The 18,470-nt window shown below is 51.4% G+C and overlaps 6 protein-coding genes across 6 annotated transcripts; 4 read left to right on the top strand and 2 right to left on the bottom strand.

Moving 5' to 3' along the window:
* Positions 1 to 1,462: 1,462 nt before the first annotated feature.
* Positions 1,463 to 3,805, top strand: PFICI_06935 (uncharacterized protein; the record flags this gene model as incomplete). Its single annotated transcript, XM_007835516.1, has 1 exon — positions 1,463 to 3,805. The coding sequence occupies one exon, from the start codon at positions 1,463 to 1,465 to the stop codon at positions 3,803 to 3,805; it is 2,343 nt and encodes a 780-aa protein (XP_007833707.1).
* Positions 3,806 to 4,473: 668 nt separating this feature from the next.
* Positions 4,474 to 5,313, bottom strand: PFICI_06934 (uncharacterized protein; the record flags this gene model as incomplete). The annotated part of the gene is made up of 1 exon (XM_007835515.1): positions 4,474 to 5,313. The coding sequence occupies one exon, from the start codon at positions 5,311 to 5,313 to the stop codon at positions 4,474 to 4,476; it is 840 nt and encodes a 279-aa protein (XP_007833706.1).
* Positions 5,314 to 6,215: 902 nt separating this feature from the next.
* PFICI_06933 (Histidine biosynthesis trifunctional protein) lies at positions 6,216 to 8,957 on the top strand (the record flags this gene model as incomplete). Its single annotated transcript, XM_007835514.1, has 2 exons — positions 6,216 to 8,658; positions 8,767 to 8,957. 2 exons carry the CDS (start codon positions 6,216 to 6,218, stop codon positions 8,955 to 8,957), a joined length of 2,634 nt encoding a protein of 877 aa, XP_007833705.1.
* A 416-nt stretch (positions 8,958 to 9,373) lies between these two features.
* PFICI_06932 (uncharacterized protein) lies at positions 9,374 to 11,022 on the bottom strand (the record flags this gene model as incomplete). Its single annotated transcript, XM_007835513.1, has 2 exons — positions 9,374 to 10,908; positions 10,968 to 11,022. 2 exons carry the CDS (start codon positions 11,020 to 11,022, stop codon positions 9,374 to 9,376), a joined length of 1,590 nt encoding a protein of 529 aa, XP_007833704.1.
* Positions 11,023 to 12,624: 1,602 nt separating this feature from the next.
* PFICI_06931 (Kinesin-like protein bimC) lies at positions 12,625 to 16,319 on the top strand (the record flags this gene model as incomplete). Its single annotated transcript, XM_007835512.1, has 3 exons — positions 12,625 to 13,113; positions 13,174 to 15,330; positions 15,384 to 16,319. The coding sequence occupies 3 exons, from the start codon at positions 12,625 to 12,627 to the stop codon at positions 16,317 to 16,319; spliced, it is 3,582 nt and encodes a 1,193-aa protein (XP_007833703.1).
* Positions 16,320 to 17,221: 902 nt separating this feature from the next.
* PFICI_06930 (uncharacterized protein) lies at positions 17,222 to 18,273 on the top strand (the record flags this gene model as incomplete). The annotated part of the gene is made up of 2 exons (XM_007835511.1): positions 17,222 to 17,382; positions 17,493 to 18,273. 2 exons carry the CDS (start codon positions 17,222 to 17,224, stop codon positions 18,271 to 18,273), a joined length of 942 nt encoding a protein of 313 aa, XP_007833702.1.
* Positions 18,274 to 18,470: the final 197 nt, after the last annotated feature.

Raw genomic sequence — 18,470 nt, 5'->3', positions numbered from 1 at the left:
TATCAAATGGATATTTCGATATTATGCTAATGAAAAGTATAACAATGAGCGGGGCAACTTTGCCCAAGTCTTGAATTACATCTAAAGAATCATGTTTGCCGCGTCAAGACGGGATAATAGCTCGAATATGAGAAACACAAAAGAATAACAACGCATGGGCTGATATGATCAAAGGTTCGGCCAGTTCGGCAAGTCAGAGGAATGCAGGCAGATGATGGACAAGCATTTCCGGCCGATTCGCCTCACGATCTTGATTGGGTATACAGGCACCAAAGACATGCCAATAAAAGCAGCACGTTTAGTTCGCATAGGTTGGAAAGTGGAAGCCAAGCCTGCAACATGCCCTCCTCCACTATCACATGCATGCATGTGCAGGTGGGCAAAACATGGGCGGTAATGGCCGGGCACTGGCAGGCAGGCTAGTGCGTACTGGGTTTAACGTGTCTACATTTATGAAAGCTCCCTTGCAAGTCCTCCCCCCAAAAGAATCCACAGCTCGACTTATGGGCGAAGCCGCAACATTTTCCTAACAGTTGAGGATTTAGATTTGTTAACAAACCCAACAAGAGCCTTTCCCATAGACCACAATGAGGGGGGAAGGTGGGAAAGGAAGAAAAGAAAAAAGTGACAGCTCTAAGTAATCGGCTTACGAAACAAATAATGGTCTTACCATGAACAATGGGAAAATTATTACGTTGCCACTCTCGTATTTCTTCTTCTTTGCCCTCTTCTCAAAAGTATCCGTGTGTCCTCTTGACTTGATTGTAGACCGAGGTTGTCTAATCGTACAAAACGTGCACCTTTAATTTATGATTCAACCTAAGGGAGAAAAAATAAACAGTCTTGCTCTTTGCCGATTATCCATTTGATCCCGACTGCCAGCGTCGCCTAAAGTAATAAGAACAATCACAAGCCCGACAGGCGACTGCAAAAGACCGTCGGGTTTTCTCGACTACGTCACTCCGGGATACCCTAGCAAAGACAGCTTACCTCAACCCTCCCACGAGACCTTTGACAGAAGACTCTCCAGTCAGCAGCCATCATTGTTTCTGTCGCAACCAAACCCAGGCTCTCTCTGCCTCTGACCCAAATCGACAACAACAGAACCTTTTATTCTTTTCACTTCATTTCACTCGTTTTATTTGTATAAAACTACCAGCGCGCAGAGCCTTTGCTTGGGTCGTCTGAGATTTCCGTGATTGCCGCCGTCCCGTCTGTTTGCCTATGTAGCTTTGCGCTCTTCATCCGTGCCTCTCTCCTAGAGAGCATTGACACCAAACCCCTAACCCCCTTACAATCGGCCTACGAACAGCAAGGAAGGACGTGCGACACTTCAGCGCAATCCTCCCAGTTTTCCCTTTGGCTCAAGCCGTTTGCGACACACGGGTCATTCGAGAACCCCTCGAGCTGCAGCCATCAGGCAGTATAGTCACCAGACGCTGGTGTAAAATCGGCCGGAACCATGCAATACGTCAGAAACATCAGCGACTCTGTGTCCACGGCATGGAACTCCATCAACCCCTCTACCCTCAGTGGTGCCATCGATGTCATTGTCGTCGAGCAGGATGACGGTACATTGGCCTGTTCGCCCTTCCACGTCCGCTTTGGCAAGTTCTCCTTATTGAGACCCTATGAGAAGAAGGTCGAGTTCAAGGTCAATGGCCTCAAGCAAGAGTACTCCATGAAGCTGGGCGAAGGTGGCGAGGCATTCTTTGTCTTTGAGACGACCGACAATATCCCGAAAAGCTTGCAGACTTCGCCCCTCGTGTCTCCAGCGTCTAGCCCGCCGCTGGATCCCGATCAATCATCTCCTGGTGTCCTGCAAGAGCCAGACCTCCTCCAGCTCGATGGCAGCCCTGGCAAACCAAGATCTCTCACCCTCACGCGGCCAGGGCCCGCCCCGATGCTCGCGCAAAGCCTCTTATCCCCTAATGCCACCTCTCCCGAGCTCAGCCATGGACGTCCCGTCTTGAACGATCTGCGCGACCGCCGAACTCCTCATTACAGTGACGATGTTTTGCCCTCAAGCGCAATGAGTTACTCCAACAATGAAGACTCTCCGTCTAGGACGGGGCGGGGCGCCACACCCGACGCATCCTCGCATAGATCAATCAGTCCCCCGGCACTCCGACCGGATGAGGCAGTTCAGCGAGCCAAGAAGGTGTCCGAGGAATTATCAGCAGTCAACATACCCAGCCACGTCACTGACACGGGCGACCTGATGCTCGACATGACGGGTTTGAAAAGCAGCGAGGAGGATGCCATCAAAGCCGAGATCCTCGCTCGAGATATTTTGGCCAAGGAGATGGAGGGCGACTACGATATTGGCGCCTTGTTCGGTATGGACGAAGAAGGAAACCTGTGGATTTACAGCAGTGAGGATGCTAAAGAAGCTGCCATGAAGAAGACTGTTGCTTCGCTGCGCCCTTCAGCCACGTTACCAATTGATGCGGCCTCGGATCCAGGCTATGCTAGTGACGACTCTGCCACCTCGGCTCCAGAACCGTCTCACAGGCGCAGTGAATCTGATGCTGGTCAAATGAGTGTGGGAACTCCACCCACTACTCCTGGGTCCTCAACACACGCTGGAGATCCCAATCGAAATTATGCCAAAACTCTTCGTCTGACGAGCGATCAGCTGAAGGACTTGGAGCTCAAGCCGGGCGAGAACTCCATGTCCTTTACAGTAAACCGCGCTACTTGTCAGGCAAACATGTATCTATGGAAACATGATACACCAGTTGTCATTTCCGATATTGACGGCACAATCACCAAGTCCGACGCTTTGGGCCACGTGCTCAACATGATTGGGCGAGACTGGACACATGCTGGTGTAGCCAAGCTATACAGCGATATCGTTGCAAATGGCTACAACATTATGTATCTTACCAGTCGCTCCGTCGGCCAGGCAGACACAACACGAGCATACTTGAACGGTATCGTCCAGAACGGGTACCGACTTCCTCGTGGACCGACTATCTTGTCTCCGGATCGTACCATGGCCGCTTTGCGTCGAGAGATCTACTTGCGCAAGCCTCACGTCTTCAAAATGGCCACGTTGCGTGACATACGCAACCTGTATGGGCCTGACAGCCACTGTTTCTACGCCGGTTTCGGAAACCGATTAACGGATCAGATCTCTTACCGGACCGTCGATGTCCCTCGGAATCGCATCTTCACCATTAATTCGAATGCTGAAGTATCCCTCGACCTCTTATCCTTGAATAAACTCAAGCTGAGCTATGTGAACATGACTGAGGTTGTCGACCATTACTTCCCGCCGATTTCTACCCTTGTTAAGGGCGGCGGTGAGGAATACACTGATTTCACGTACTGGCGAGACCAGCCACTAGATATGGATCAATTTAGCTTCAGTGAAGATGAGGATGACGAGGCGTATGATGAGGATGCCGATGAAGATGAGGATGTTGGCAACATGGGCGACAGCTACCTCTCACGCGGAGATGATGATGAAGCCACGGAGAGTATCTTTAGCGGCAGCGGCGTGTATGAGGATGAGCAACAGATGATGAATTCAATGCTTCAGGGCGAAGATGATGCCGACGACGAGGATGACGAAGAGTTGGAACAGGAAGAGGAGGAAGCGGAAGACGATGAGGAGGGAATCAATGAGGAAGAGCAGCTGACACAATCGGTCGAGATGGGCGATGCGCTCCTTGATGTTGAAATTAGCAGGGGAAACAGCGGTTCTGATGCTCCGTCGGCCGATATCAACGCTGAGATCATTACAGGCTTGCAAAACCTGGGCGTCGAGAAGGATGCGAAGCCGAACGGTATTGAATAAGAACCTTGGGGTTGGAATCGGCTCGACTCGGCAGCTGCGGACATCTTCAACATATCCGCCATGGCATTGACCTCCGAGCCGGGAAACACGCGCGAAGAAATCATATCTTATGCATAGCGAGGCGTTCACATCTCCTTCTAAAAGGATAAAATCATGGGATTTAGGGGTCATCTTAAGCGATAGAATGTAGAATATATTTTAATCCATTGTTCTCTACCTTTCAAAGTGATTACCACTTGATGCAGGAAAAGTTTCTCGTGATCCTTTTTTTTTTTTTTTTTTTTTTTTTGCATTGAAACTGCTCTTGTAATAAATAAGTGTTCAGGCACCACGATGCGTGTCAGTGATTAAATAACGCAGGACACGTCAAGAAATGGATTCATGTTTCTTTAAAATAATAACCCATGAGGACAAGCCAGAAAATGCATCTCATTTTCGCAGTCCATTTCTTATATCTTCGAGCAAAGACTGCTTGAGCTGCTCTTCCAAGTAAATGTCTCGGGGCCTTTCCCGTCGGCCTCCATTTTTTGCTGGACATTTTAAAAACGAAACCCCAAGCAAGCACAGTGAACGCCAAATAACGCCTGTACAATGTGATCTTCACCACAAACCCCTGGCCCCTTGAGAATGCCGAGAAATCATGGTATCAAACGTTTTGGTGGGAGTCCTTATTCCATGCCCTCCATATCCTCGTCGCCTTCCATATCATCACCGAGCAGTTCATCCAGACCGCCGGGCTCTGCGCCATCTTTGGTGTCGGGCTCTTTCTTAACGACCTCGACACCTTCCATGGCGTCTTCCATTTGATCTTCCTCGTCATCATCGTCGTCATCGCTCCCCTCGGCCCAGGTATCCCTCAGACCCCATGGCATGCCACTGAGAACAAAGCGCTCGTTGGGCAAGCGAACACCCCACTCGTGCGCCATGACACGGGGAAGCTGCACCTTGTTGCGCTCCTTGGCCAGCTCCAGCAGCCAGTCCTTGCTGGCGCCGCCCCCGCCGCCCCCGCCCGCGCCCGAGCCGCCACGGAACGAAAAGGCTTGCCGGCTAGCAATGGCAATGTTAATGGCGTTGGCGCTGACCGAGGCATCGGTGTTGCTCGGGGCCGAGGGGACCACGCCGGACGCGCCCGAGGGCTTGGCGCCGGCTTGCGTGGTGTAGGGGTCCGAGGCGAGGTGGAGGGCATCCGAGAGGATCGAGGACGTGTGGCGGTAGGCAAAGTCGAGGAGAAGCAAAGGGACGCGCTGGTCGTACGAAGTGACGCCTTGGCTTGTCAGGAGCAGCTCTATTGTCCTGGCATCGCGAGGTCGGGGCGCAGAGGTTGTGGGGGATGTTGGTCCGTTTGCTGGTGCTGGTGCTGCTGCCGGCGCGCCGCTACCGGTTGCTGTTGCTTGTGAAGCAGTCGCAGTAGTGGTCGACTGTGATGGTTGGGTCTGTGACTGCGAGGGACCTGCTGATGAGGCAGGTGGGACGCCGTTTGGCTGTGATGATGAAGCTGTTGTAGCCATTGCTATCTGCGGCCGTCGCAAGACAGTTGTCAGGCAGGGACGGCTGGATGCGGTTTGCAAGTGGCGCTACAGCTTTTCAAGCTTGAGCTGCCTGGTAATTGTTGGAGATGTATTGTCGCGAATATCGTGGCGAATCGGGAGGATTTAACAAAGATGAATGCTGCTGCTGCTTCTTTGCGTACCCGGCGCCACGCGAGAGATCTACATACAGCGGAGTCGCAAGGAGGTGATGCTAACGGCGGAGCAGTTTGATTTGAGTCTTCGGCAATGGGGTTGTTTGAATGAATGCGGTGCTGGTTCAATGGAAGAAGAAAGTCAATGAGCGCCAGAGTCGTAGTTTGATTTTGCGAAAAGTCAATCGTCAGTAGAAGCAAGCAGGTTGTGAGAGTTCGAGCATATGTTGGACTGATGTAGAATGTAGCCGGTAGGTCCCCTGTAGTACAATTCAATGTCAGACAGCAGCTACTCTACCTACCAAGGTCGCGGTCCTGCTGTCTAGCCTTCGCCGCCGCCCAGACTCAACTTCACGTTGGCCGAAAGGACCCACCTCCAGCAAAAACTGCGGAATGCAACGGCCGATAATCCGCCGTGTTGTGCACGGATCGCACCTTAAATGACCATTGGGCGATGCAGGACAGGCCCGTTGAGTGTGTGAGATCGCCTATCGGATGAGTTCAGCACTATTTTGGTGCTAGCGAGAGATGTGTCATGGAGGGGCATATTTTCAGTGCCCCACCTACTGCGAAAACCGCCTGCAGCAGCCCTGGGCGGCGAGGCCGGTCGGACGTCACTCAGTTGAACTTTTTTGTTATAAGTCAATGAGAGTAAACACCAATCGCTTTCCCTGCTCTTGACGCATTTTCTCGTTGAAATTTCGCTCTCTTCTTTTTTTCAATTATACCATGGAGACAACATTACCACTACCGTTCCTTGTGGGTGTCTCTGCACCGCCGGATCTGGCTCCCGGCGAGGGTCTCACCAGCAATGAACTCTCGTGCTTGGGCTCTGTATTCTTTGATGTGACTCAGCAGAACTTGGACGAGGTTCTCAACTTCCTCGCTCAGCACAACTCGAGCCACCAAACATTTGTTGACGCCACCGACCTGGACTCCAAAGACAGTGTCGTCTCCGTCTTGGACCACGGCGCAAAGAAAGTTTTTGTGCAACCCGAGAGGTTATCCGACTTTGCAGACTTCAAGGGTAGAGTTGCGCCCGCCGTTACCAAGACGAGCGAGCTCAAGGCCGCAACTCAATATGGTCTTTTGTTGAAGGACTTTGACCAGACGAGGTGCGATGTTGCCGAGTTTCTCGAAAAGAACAAGACAAAGAAGACCCCGCCAATCTATATCAAACCTGCTGCCGAGAGGACAGTATACGAACACTTTGTCGATATCTGTGCGCAGATCTCGGCTATTCCCATCCTGCCGTCAACGGCCCTAACTACTGACAAGAATGACGACAAGAAACTCTTCGTCTCTAAGCTATTGTCAGGATCTTGGTCCTCGGATCGCTCTGACAAGCTTATGCCAACCGTTGTGTGCGATGAGAGGGGCGTTGCCCTGGGCCTGGTCTATAGCAGCGAGGAGAGTGTGGCCGAGTCTCTGAGAACCCAGACTGGTGTATACCAAAGCCGGAAGCGAGGACTGTGGTACAAGGGCGCCACATCAGGAGACACTCAAGAACTTGTCCGCATTTCTTTGGACTGTGATAACGATGCACTCAAGTTTGTTATCAGACAAAAGGGCAGATTCTGTCACCTGGATCAATTTGGCTGCTTCGGAGACTTGAAGGGCATTTCAAAGCTTGAGCAAACTTTGGTCTCAAGAAAACAATCAGCGCCCGAGGGTTCATACACCGCTCGCCTGTTCTCAGACGAGAAATTGTTGCGCGCCAAGATCATGGAAGAAGCCGAAGAACTTTGCGATGCCAAAACCCCCGAAGATGTGGCTTTTGAAGCTGCTGATTTGATCTACTTTGCCCTCACAAAGGCTGTCAGCGCGGGAGTTAGCCTGGCAGACATTGAGAGGAACCTCGATGGCAAGAGTCTCAAGGTCAAGAGGAGAACCGGTAACGCCAAGGGTAAATGGGCTGAAAAGGAGGGCATCACAAATGGTACTGCGGACAAGGCACAGGAGGCTGCAAAGCAAGCCCCAGCAGCAGCACCACTCACATCGGCACCCGCAACTGAGGCCCAGACTGCGCCTTCGTCGGACAGAATCACCATGAAGAGACTCGACGTTAGCAAGATTGGCGCCGCCCAGGTTTCGGAGGCCCTGAAGAGACCCTCGCAGAAGTCAGCCGACGCAATTCTCGGCATAGTCAAGCCCATCATTAACGACATTCGAGAGAATGGTGACAAGGCGCTGTTGTCGTACACTCACAAGTTTGAGAAGGCCACATCACTGACGTCGCCAGTGCTGAAGGCTCCATTCCCCAAGGAGTTGATGCAACTTCCCGAGGAGACCATCAAGGCGATTGATATCTCTTACGAGAACATTCGAAAGTTTCACGCCGCCCAGAAAGAGGATAAGCCCCTGCGAGTCGAGACCATGCCGGGAGTCATCTGTAGCCGATTTGCCAGGCCCATTGAGCGTGTCGGTCTGTATGTTCCCGGTGGTACCGCCGTTCTGCCCAGCACAGCACTCATGCTGGGAGTTCCCGCAATGGTTGCCGGCTGTGAGAAGATTGTCATTGCATCCCCGCCCCGCTCTGATGGCAGCATTACTCCCGAGATTGTATACGTTGCCCACAAGGTCGGTGCTGAAAGCATTGTCCTTGCTGGAGGCGCTCAGGCCGTGGCAGCCATGGCGTACGGTACCGAGAGCGTCACCAAGGTCGACAAGATCCTGGGACCCGGTAACCAGTTTGTTACCGCCGGTAAGATGTTTGTGAGCAACGACACAAACGCCGGCGTCGGTATTGACATGCCGGCTGGTCCTTCCGAGGTTCTGGTCATTGCTGACAAGGACGCCAACCCGGCTTTCGTGGCATCTGATCTTTTGTCTCAGGCAGAGCATGGCGTCGACAGCCAGGTCATCCTGCTTGCCGTCGATCTCAACGAGCAACAGCTCCAGGCTATTGAGGACGAGCTGCACAACCAGGCCATGGCTCTGCCCCGTGTTGATATTGTCCGAGGCGCCATCTCTCACTCTGTAACCATCCAGACTAGGGATATCGATGAGGCCATGCGCATCAGCAACGAATATGCACCCGAGCACTTGATTCTGCAGCTCAACAATGCCGAAGAAGTCGTCGACAAGGTCATGAATGCTGGAAGTGTTTTCATTGGCCAATGGACCCCCGAAAGCGTGGGCGACTACTCTGCCGGTGTCAACCACTCTTTGCGTAAGTTTTGTCCTCTAATTCATACGTTTGAGAACTACATATGACCGCACAACTTCGTGACCGGCCTTGTCTTTTGAATAAATAATTAAGACTAACACCAATGTATAGCAACCTATGGGTACGCAAAGCAGTACTCTGGCGTCAACCTCGGCTCGTTTGTCAAGCACATTACGAGCTCGAACCTTACAGCCGAGGGTCTGAGGAACGTTGGCCAGGCCGTCGAGCAGCTCGCAAAGGTTGAGGAGCTCGAAGCCCACAGGCGGGCTGTCAGTATTCGTCTTGCCAGCATGCAAAAGTAACTGGATGCCTCGTCGTGAGAAGCGTAAATACTGCTGCAGGTGGTGAAAACGTACTTTGATAACCATATAGACATAAGCGAGTGATGATATGAGGCAAGAAAAATTGGTTCACAAAATATCAAGAATATATGTTCATCCAGATTACAACCTTTCAAATGTTCAAAGCAATGGAATTATTATAGTCTAGAGAGTTTCCTGGCCAACCCAGAAAACCGAGGCGATTGCTTTGATAACTGTCTATTTGAACATGAGCATGCCCTCTATATGAGGAAGTATGCCTTGTATGCCGATGCTGCGAACCAAGACAACTTTCGTCTGGAATCCATTTAATAGCCCCCAGTAAAACTCCGAAATGCGAAAGACAAAGTAAACCTCAATGCTTCACAGCCCTGTCTAACTATCCTGTATCCTGTCCTTCAGAAAACAGTCACAGCGCTCACATACCCATTCTTCAGTACCTCGAACACCAGACCTGGAAATCCATAGAGCGTAGTGGTTGAATCCTCGTTGCCGTCGAACTTTCTCGCTGCAACGCCTCCGCTACTGTCCTCCCAACCGCCTAGGAGCTCGCAGCTTGAGCCGGTACTATCGCCCCAGCCTCGGTTGAGCACCATGCCCCGCTGACGTTTGTGTGCTTCTGAATCCGACGGGTACGTGCTCTTCCACTCTTCTCGCAGACGCTCTTCAAGATCGTTGAATTTGGTCTCCGAGTCCGCCGAGGGTGCATCTGACGATAGTGTAGACAGGTATGCAATCTCCCAGCGGCATCTTCTGTGCCGATTGAAGGGATATGATCCAGGGATATTGGCATGCAATATGACTTTGGAGGCGACAAGTCGATCGGGGCTTTCTGTCCGCACTCCCTTGTCGTTGGGATATGACTCGTTGTTCATACTAGTTTCTTGCGATGGAGGTGCTGGCGAGGGTGTAACAGGAGGAGAAATAAGAATGTCAAAGCCCAAGTAAAAGTAGTTATAGAAGCACTCTTTCGAGACATTTCCGACAAATTCGTCTTCCAGGGTGTCCTCGTCCGTCTCATCGGAGCCCGTGTGCACTGATGACTGGTCCGTGTCAGTCAAATCATCGCCACGTTTATACTCCCGACCAGTCGACCTGGACCTGCTGTGGCTTGCCGTCCGATCCTTGTGGATATACATCCTCTGATCACTCTTGCGATAAATGGCGTCGGGAGGCCCTAATTCTCCAACAAGATCCTGAGGCGTCGTCTCTCCCAGAGTTATCCACACGGAAGAGGGCGTCCATTTCTTGAACAACTGTAGCTTGCCACCTCCGTGGATCTTGACAAGAGAAATCTCATCGGGGACGACGTCTTTACTCTTGTTGAACAAATAAGTCGAGTTGATGCTCGGGAGCACCTCGGTCCAGAGCGCGTCTCTGGCCTCCGCCCATGACTTGCCGTTGAAGATGGCCATAGAACTGGCTGTTTGGCTCTGCGTGGATGCCAAGAGGGAGACCACGTCCTTGTCAGGCGAGTATCCCGAGACGGGAAGTGGGAAGCTGAAAGCGACTCCGGGATATGACAAGATATATGTTCCCATCTGGCTCGAGTCATCACTTGGTGGTATATATTCGCCAGCATATGTCGGACCCATCAGCCTATGATAAATCGTCCTAAAATTTGGGCCAGTAGTTGACTCGCCGCCGCCGCCGCCCAGCCTCGGAGAGGCGACGCCCTGATCTGTAGGAGGCTTGACTATATCCTTCTCGGGGTGCCCATAAGTAATCCGATTCTTGGTAAAGTCGATCACTTCGATCAGTCGCAGGCGCTGCTCGGAGCCGTCGAAGCGAAGTCTGATTCCGTTGGCGGGCAATTCGAGCACGACAGGTTCGGTGACAGGCTGTTGTGGATTATGCATCAAGTTGAGCTTCGGGAAACGTTGAGGCTCGGCTTTCAGTCGGGTCAGGATGTCATGCAGTGAGGCACCGAGCACTGCAACAACGTATTGGTCAGTGGAAATGGGCTTCTGGGCAGGCCGTGAGCTTACTCACCAAAGGGACCGAGCCCCAGACCAGGATGTAGCGTCGCGGTGAACAAGGACGCCATGCTGTCCACTTATCGAGATGCTATTTGGTGGTTGGGCATCAGGTTTTGGAGTATAGTGCTTGCAGAGAAACTCCGGATGGCTCTCAGGGCCATGTAAGTCACGATAGTACAGGAGGTAGTGCTGTCGCAGCGGTTGAGGATTGAAGAGAATCCGTATGCGGATGGATAACGGTGATTTGATTATGCAAGATGGCTCTACATCTGGGTTCTGTTCAGCTGTGTGGACGGTGTCTGATTACTAGCTGAAGGTATGCCTCAACTTGGTTTGTCATTCAAGGTCATCTGGAGATAGGTAGGCGCGGGGCTGATGCTTTACTCGAACGTCATTTGATGTGGTTGATCACAGGGTCCCCTCTACAGGCCAGGCGCGGGGGGGCCAGCGGATAGCGGGGGCTTATGTACGATACAACCTTGCACTACAATCGATATGCAAGGGGTTCAGGTGTCAAGAATGTATGGAGTACTACAGGTACCTTACAGTATGGGATACCTCCTACTGCATCTTATTCGGGGCTAATATTACACAGGTCTGTCGTTCTTTGGAAACATTACTTATTCACACCAAGTTCCTACAGCCTATAAGAGATATACATAAGTCATACTACGAGGAGTAGCCAACATGGAAAGGCCATGAGTGTCCATATGCAAGCAGTAACGGCACGGATATCCAAACTCCATCCAAAATATTCGATCTACAGAGTAGAAAGTCCATTATGAACACCCGTAATTCATCTAATCTAGGCGACTCGAGAACAAAAGCTGGAGTAGATATATCCGTAAAGAAGCGGATCGAAAATAGTAGGTGGGCAGATTCATAATGATGCATCAAGTAACCAAGTGCTCAAATGAAAACTTCATACGAGCAGGGCAAGGCAATGTTGTAACACTGAAAGCGTAGGCTACCTAGGTATAGCTCTTCATCATGTTGTAGTCTGCAGTTTTTCGGCTGCAGCTTGTGCGATACAAGAAGCTTCTCGGCCTCCGTCGCAGAAGACCAGTCATACTACTTGGTCAAAGAAGTCGCATGATAGTATTCTATGAGGTTTTATGGAATTATACCAAGACAAGATGGAGAGACGATAACAGCCGCAGGACACACCTAAATTAGCAGTGAGAAGCGCCATGGACCCCGCTATACCTAGTAGTAGGTAGCTGAACGGATACGGACTCTGGAGTACTGAGGTGAACCTTCCCCTATTTGGCGTGGCTGGCTTTATCCCAATTGATTGTTGCCAGGGTGACGGGCATCTGGGGCCCCACCTTCAAGGTTCTTGTTGATGAGAAGGAAACTGCTAAGGTACAAATCCACACCTTGAGCCCTGCCACGCCTTCATCCCGCGCGCTGACACGATCTAGCAGCCGAACTCAGACAGGCCGCGGCAGACATTCAACTATCGACAGTATCTCACCACAAGCTCCAAATTGCAGCACTTCTTGTTTTGTCCATGCTTTTCTTGACACTCATTTCGTTTTGGCTCACGACCGATACCCGAATGTAGCGCGTCTGCTAGTTTTGGTTATTTTCAACACAAAAAAGTAAACACAACAGCATTTTCATCATTACCTGACCTGGTTCCTCACATTGGCGCGACGCCCGTCAACATGCAAAAGGGCTCCACGCGGAGCTCGAGAGCCTCGATGGCCTCGTCGTCGACAAGTGCACGAACCGGCGTGCCGGCGCGACCAGGCGTGAGGCAGACGACAACCCGCGCATCGTCCCTCAGGCCTCCGTCACATCATGCCATCCTAGCAGCCAAAATCGACCGAGCAGCGGCGCCCTCCCCAGCCGAGTCTCTTGCTTCTACCGCCACTGCCGGCCTCAAGCGCAAAGAACGCGAATTCGATATAAGCGCTATCGGCGAAGAGACAAATATCAATGTCGTTGTGCGATGCCGGGGTCGCAACGACCGTGAAGTCAAGGAGAACGGCGCCGTCGTTGTACAGACTGAAGGTGCCAAGGGCAAGTTGGTCGAGCTCTCCATGGGCCCAAACGCTCTCACCAATAAGACATATAATTTCGACCGCGTCTTCTCCCAGGCCGCCGATCAGAGCATGCTCTACGAAGATGTGGTCAAGCCAATTCTTGAAGAGGTAAGCGCAAAACCGCCCGTGTCTCTGCTTGCATACATTGGATCTTCTAACGCGACGCAGATGTTGAGTGGAATGAATTGCACAATATTCGCATATGGCCAGACTGGAACCGGAAAGACGTACACCATGTCTGGAGATATGAACGACACGTTTGGCATCCTATCCGATAATGCTGGTATCATCCCTCGAGTCCTCCATTCTTTGTTTAAGAAGCTTGAGGGGGAAGGAATTGAAAGTTCCGTCAAGTGTTCTTTCATTGAACTCTACAATGAGGAGCTCCGCGATCTCATTGCTCGGGAAGAAAATACCAAACTCAAGATTTTCGACGACACGTCACGGAAGGGCCACGCCGGCACAATCGTGCAGGGAATGGAAGAGACTCATATCATGACGGCCGCGCAGGGTGTCAAGCTTCTTCAGGATGGAAGCTTGAAACGCCAGGTTGCCGCCACCAAATGTAACGATCTCAGCAGTCGAAGTCACACCGTCTTTACCATCACCACTTACGTCAAAAAGAAGGGCGAGGATGGGGAGGACTACATTAGCTCTGGAAAGCTCAACTTGGTCGATCTTGCCGGCAGCGAGAATATTCAAAGATCTGGTGCCGAGAACAAGCGAGCCGCCGAGGCAGGTCTTATCAACAAGAGCTTGCTAACTCTTGGCCGTGTCATCAATGCCCTCGTCGACCGCAACGCGCATATTCCCTACAGAGAGTCCAAACTCACCCGACTTCTTCAGGACTCTCTGGGAGGCCGGACAAAGACTTGTATCATTGCGACAATTTCTCCAGCGAGGAGCAATCTCGAAGAGACTATCTCCACATTGGATTATGCTTTCCGTGCCAAGAATATCCGCAACAAGCCGCAATTCAACGCCCTCATCAACAAGAAGACATTGCTAAAGGAGTTTACGTACGAAATTGAGCGACTGAAGAGCGAGCTAATTGCAACAAGAACAAGAAACGGCGTTTATTTGTCCAATGAAAGCTATGAAGAGATGACCGTGGAGAGCGAATCAAGGAGGATACAAACCGAGGAGCAAGCGGCCAAGATTGGCACTCTGGAGTCGAATCTAAAAAACAAGGTCCAGGAGCTCTTTTCTCTGACATCCAATTTCATGGGCCTGAAGAAAGACCACGAGGACACCAGGCTGCAGCTGGATGACACAAAGGGTGTGCTCAACCAGACTGAGGTGGTACTGGCAGCAACGCGAAAATCACTCGCTGAAGAGACGCATATCCGCAAGGCTCACGAGAAGACAGAGCAAGAAATGCATATTATTGGCGATCAGTTAATTTCGACACTTCAGGAGACGGTTAGCCATGTCGGTGGTTTACGGGCGAAGAACAAGCGGAAATCCGACCTCCAGTCCCTGAACCGTGGCACCTGGGAAGTTGCCCAAGACCAGGTCGCCGATGTCACTTCTTTAGTGGAGAATCGTGTCCAAGAGTTCCAAGGCGAGCAAGAAGAACATATTGCCAATATTTCTCAAAGAATGGAATATTTTGTGCAGGGCGAGGTCCAAAAGCTCTCATCGACTCAGGCGTTCCTCAACGCAAATCTGGAGCAATTCCTTCAGTCTAGAGACAGCCTCGTGTCTCAAAAGGAGGAATCCAAGAAGGAAATGGACGAGGTCCTAGAGGAGATCAAGGAGGTTCGAGACAATATCAAGGAGAGGGTTGGCGAGAGCCTCCAGAGCATCGCTGCAGCCGCCGAGAAGATTGCTCAGGACGTCCTCAGTGAACTTGGTACATTCCACAACCAACTCCATGCTTCGTACTCCTCACTGGGCAAGGACTTCAAAACGATTTTCGAAGCACTCATGAGACACATCACTAGCCAGAGGGAAGAATCCGACAGCCTGAGAGAACAGCTTAAGGATGCTGGAGACATAATTTTGCGCTCGAACGAGGGCATTGCGGCCAAGATTCAACAAGTCATTGAACAGGAGCGAAGGCAAGCTGCTGAGGAGCGAAAGAATCTTCTATTGCAGATCACGAGCCTAATCAGTTCCCAAGCTGAGTTGCAGGAGTCTCGTCTGGCCGACAAGGCTGCAGACATTCAGCGGAGCGTCCGGGAGACAAATACAGAGTTCGAGGGCAGCATGGCCGTATACTCTCAAGCGATGGATGAATGGGGCGGTAGAGAGTCCCAGCTGATGAGTGATGTTTCAAAGTCACGAGAAACTTTGAAGACAAAGCTCAAGGACGATTGGAATGTAAGTTCACTGGAATCTCTCCCATGCAGCCGAGAAACTGACATGAATCACAGACGGCAAACGAGCATAGCACATCCATACAAGGCACCACGAAATCAGTGCACGCCGAGACAGTACGGGTAGTCGACGAGCAAATGAGGGACTTGGACGAGCAGATGACTGCGCTCGATGACTTCGTGACGCGCGCTAGATCACAGAATGCCGCTCATCATGATGAGCACGTCGCGTCGTTCACAAAGCTCTCGGGGACTGTGGAAGGCTCGTATGGCAACATTCGATCGCACTTTAAGGACACATGTTCGCGTGTTGAGGATCTCGCTGCAGACATGGAAGCGACAATCGATACAGCCATGGATGCCCTGGAACCGCTGGATGAAAATATGTGCAGACCATTAGCAACTCTTCGTGAAGAGATTTCTGCAACGAAGCTGCAAGAGTATCAACCGACGGGCAGTACGCCGCAGAAGATGGTTTACGAGTACCCAACCAGCCTTCCGCACACCAAATCGCACTCGGCACTCATCAATGAATTACACGGCGGCTCATCGCCGAGCAAGTCGTCCGTAGCTAGCAGCGGGGGCGTTTTTGCTGATGCAGACATGACCATCACGGAGGATCGCTCGCCATTACGCCCAGGCTCGTCGGAATCGTCTGCCTCGCGGCAACCACTCTCCATGAGCCTTCGCGAAGTTCATCCAAACGTGAATGGAGCATCGACCTTTGGATTTGAACAAGCAAGCCCAGTTAATGCAACCCAGACATTCAGCGCAAGTATCGGACCAGGAATCATCAGTAACACACCTTCAGATCATGACAGTACACCGCCGCTGTATAAGAAGAGCAAGATCATGCGGACGGCCAATCTCGGCAAAAGGACGGGCGCGGTGTTACCAGCTGAGGGCCGCGAAAATATGCCCCCAGTGGATGGTGCCGGAGAAATCTTTGCTCAGAGTAGCTCGAGGAGAAAGAGCCCCCGGCTTGCACGCTAACTGGACACTCGCCATTACTTGGGAGTTGTCAGTGGTGCAGGAGACGAAGAGGATTGGAAGGACCAGCCTTGGCGATATAGGTGGTAATAATCCCCCAGCCATCTCTGGAATTATTATTATTATTCCAAAGGACACTAGCAAATCATGATGATCATTTTGTTCTTCAGAACCGATTGGAGTACAGGAGTTCTGTGGTCTTTTCAGGACAGCCGAAAGGGGCGGGAGGGAATCAATGGAAGTGATGTTTTGCTATCATTACGGCAGGCATAGCAAGTATGCTAGATACCCATGTTCATTTTTGCCTTTGTAGAAACAGTCAGGGTCGTACGACATATATTTCCCTTTTCTCAAATCATTACAAGATCTTTCATTAGTGACATGTGGGTCGCAGGTTTTCCTTAAGAATAGTTCGTGATACCAAGATAATTAAAAGCCGATAAAGCTGAGCATACAGGGAGTGTATGTAGGTTCGTCGTCGGATTTGAAAAAAAAAAAAATGTTGCCAAAAGTTGGTGAATAATCAACGAGATGCCCAGCGTCCTATTTTACTTCTGCCGTATGCTGTGTGGTCCCGTCGTGCTGCATAGGGATACAGTATATTGGCTGCTCACCACAAAAGACCCCGCAGTGTACAGCACGGATGGAGTACTTGGTGCTGTACTTTAACATGATTACATCAATGAGGGGCAGCTGTGGTTGCTACCTGAGGTACATGTTGCTCAAGCTGTTTCAAGCTGGAGCTTCCCTGACCTTGCCCGTGAAGCTACATTAGAGCTCTTCACAAACATCCAATACTACATACCATCTCCCGATTGTGCTAGAGCCAGCCGCTTTGATACTCTTTCAAGGTATTTTTTGATCAATCAAAACACCCCCAAGTAAGGAACCAGACTTGAGAGACCATGGCGCAAAAAGGGACGCGTGCTGCGAGCCATGCAGGCAGCTGGTATGAGGGCCGGGCAAAGGTGCTCTCAAAGCAGCTTGATGGTTATCTGGCAGATGTGCCTACCACCTTGGACAGCAGCAGCTTGCCTATTCCCGGCGCGAGGGTCGTCATTGCACCGTGAGATGCCCAGCCCCAGCTCATGATCTTCTTTTGAGGAAAAAGAAACAAGGTTATTCTACCGTGCTGGCCAAAGTGCAATACTAACCTGGCCGTCTTTTGCCCCGCAGACACGCCGGATACAGCTACTCGGGGCCCTGCGCTGCGTGGGCGTACAAGGCGCTCGATCTCAGCAACGTCAAGCGAGTCTTTGTGCTGGGACCGTCGCACACGTACTACCTCAAGGGATGTGCTTTGACCCGGTATGCAAAGTACGCCACGCCGTTTGGCGATCTGGTGGTGGATGAGGCCATCACCAAGGAGCTCCGGGATACGGGCAAGTTCTCGGACATTCGAACGAGTGGTGGTGAGGACTGTGACGTCGAGGAGCACTCTCTCGAGATGCACCTGCCCTACATTTACAAGCGGTGTAGCCAGACGTTTGGGTCCGAGTCCGAGTACCCGACCATTGTTCCGATCCTGGTCGGCGACAACAAGGGTCCCGAAGAGAAGGCGTTTGGTGAGCTGCTGGCGCCTTACTTTCGCGACCCCGAGGCCGCCGTCGTTGTGAGCTCCGACTTCTGCCACTGGGGCCGTCGTTTCCGCTACACGCCGCACACCAAGGGCAGCCCTATTCACGAGCACATCAAGGATATCGACCACCAAGCCATGGATGCGATCAAGGGCGGCCGGCACGATGACTTTGTCGAGAACCTGGCCAAGACTGAGAATACCGTCTGTGGCCGGCACCCCATCGGTGTGACCATGGCGGCCCTCGAGGTCCTGGCAAAGGAGAAGGCGGAGGAGACGGATAAGTACCGATTCAAGTTTGTTCAATACCAGCGGAGTGGGCTGGTTGAGGATATGGGTGACTCGAGTGTCAGCTATGCGTCGGCCTATGCCATCATTTAAAGTGTCAATGATCGGCATAGTATCTAGAGAGGGCTACCATGGCTTCTAGGCTGTATCATGATAGAAGGGTGACGGTGGAAGATTTACTTGACATAAATGATCACAACTACTTTACCACTGAAAACAAAATTTTGAAATTTGCTTTCTTCAATCGCAATTTTTTTTTTTATTTTTAAATAACGTACCTAACAGTCTTT

Source organism: Pestalotiopsis fici (assembly GCF_000516985.1).
Source record: "Pestalotiopsis fici W106-1 unplaced genomic scaffold PFICI_Scf_4, whole genome shotgun sequence".
In the NCBI taxonomy this organism is placed as follows: Eukaryota; Fungi; Ascomycota; class Sordariomycetes; order Amphisphaeriales; family Sporocadaceae; genus Pestalotiopsis; species Pestalotiopsis fici.
Note: the sequence above shows the minus strand (reverse complement) of the source record. Positions and strands in the feature narration are given on the sequence as shown.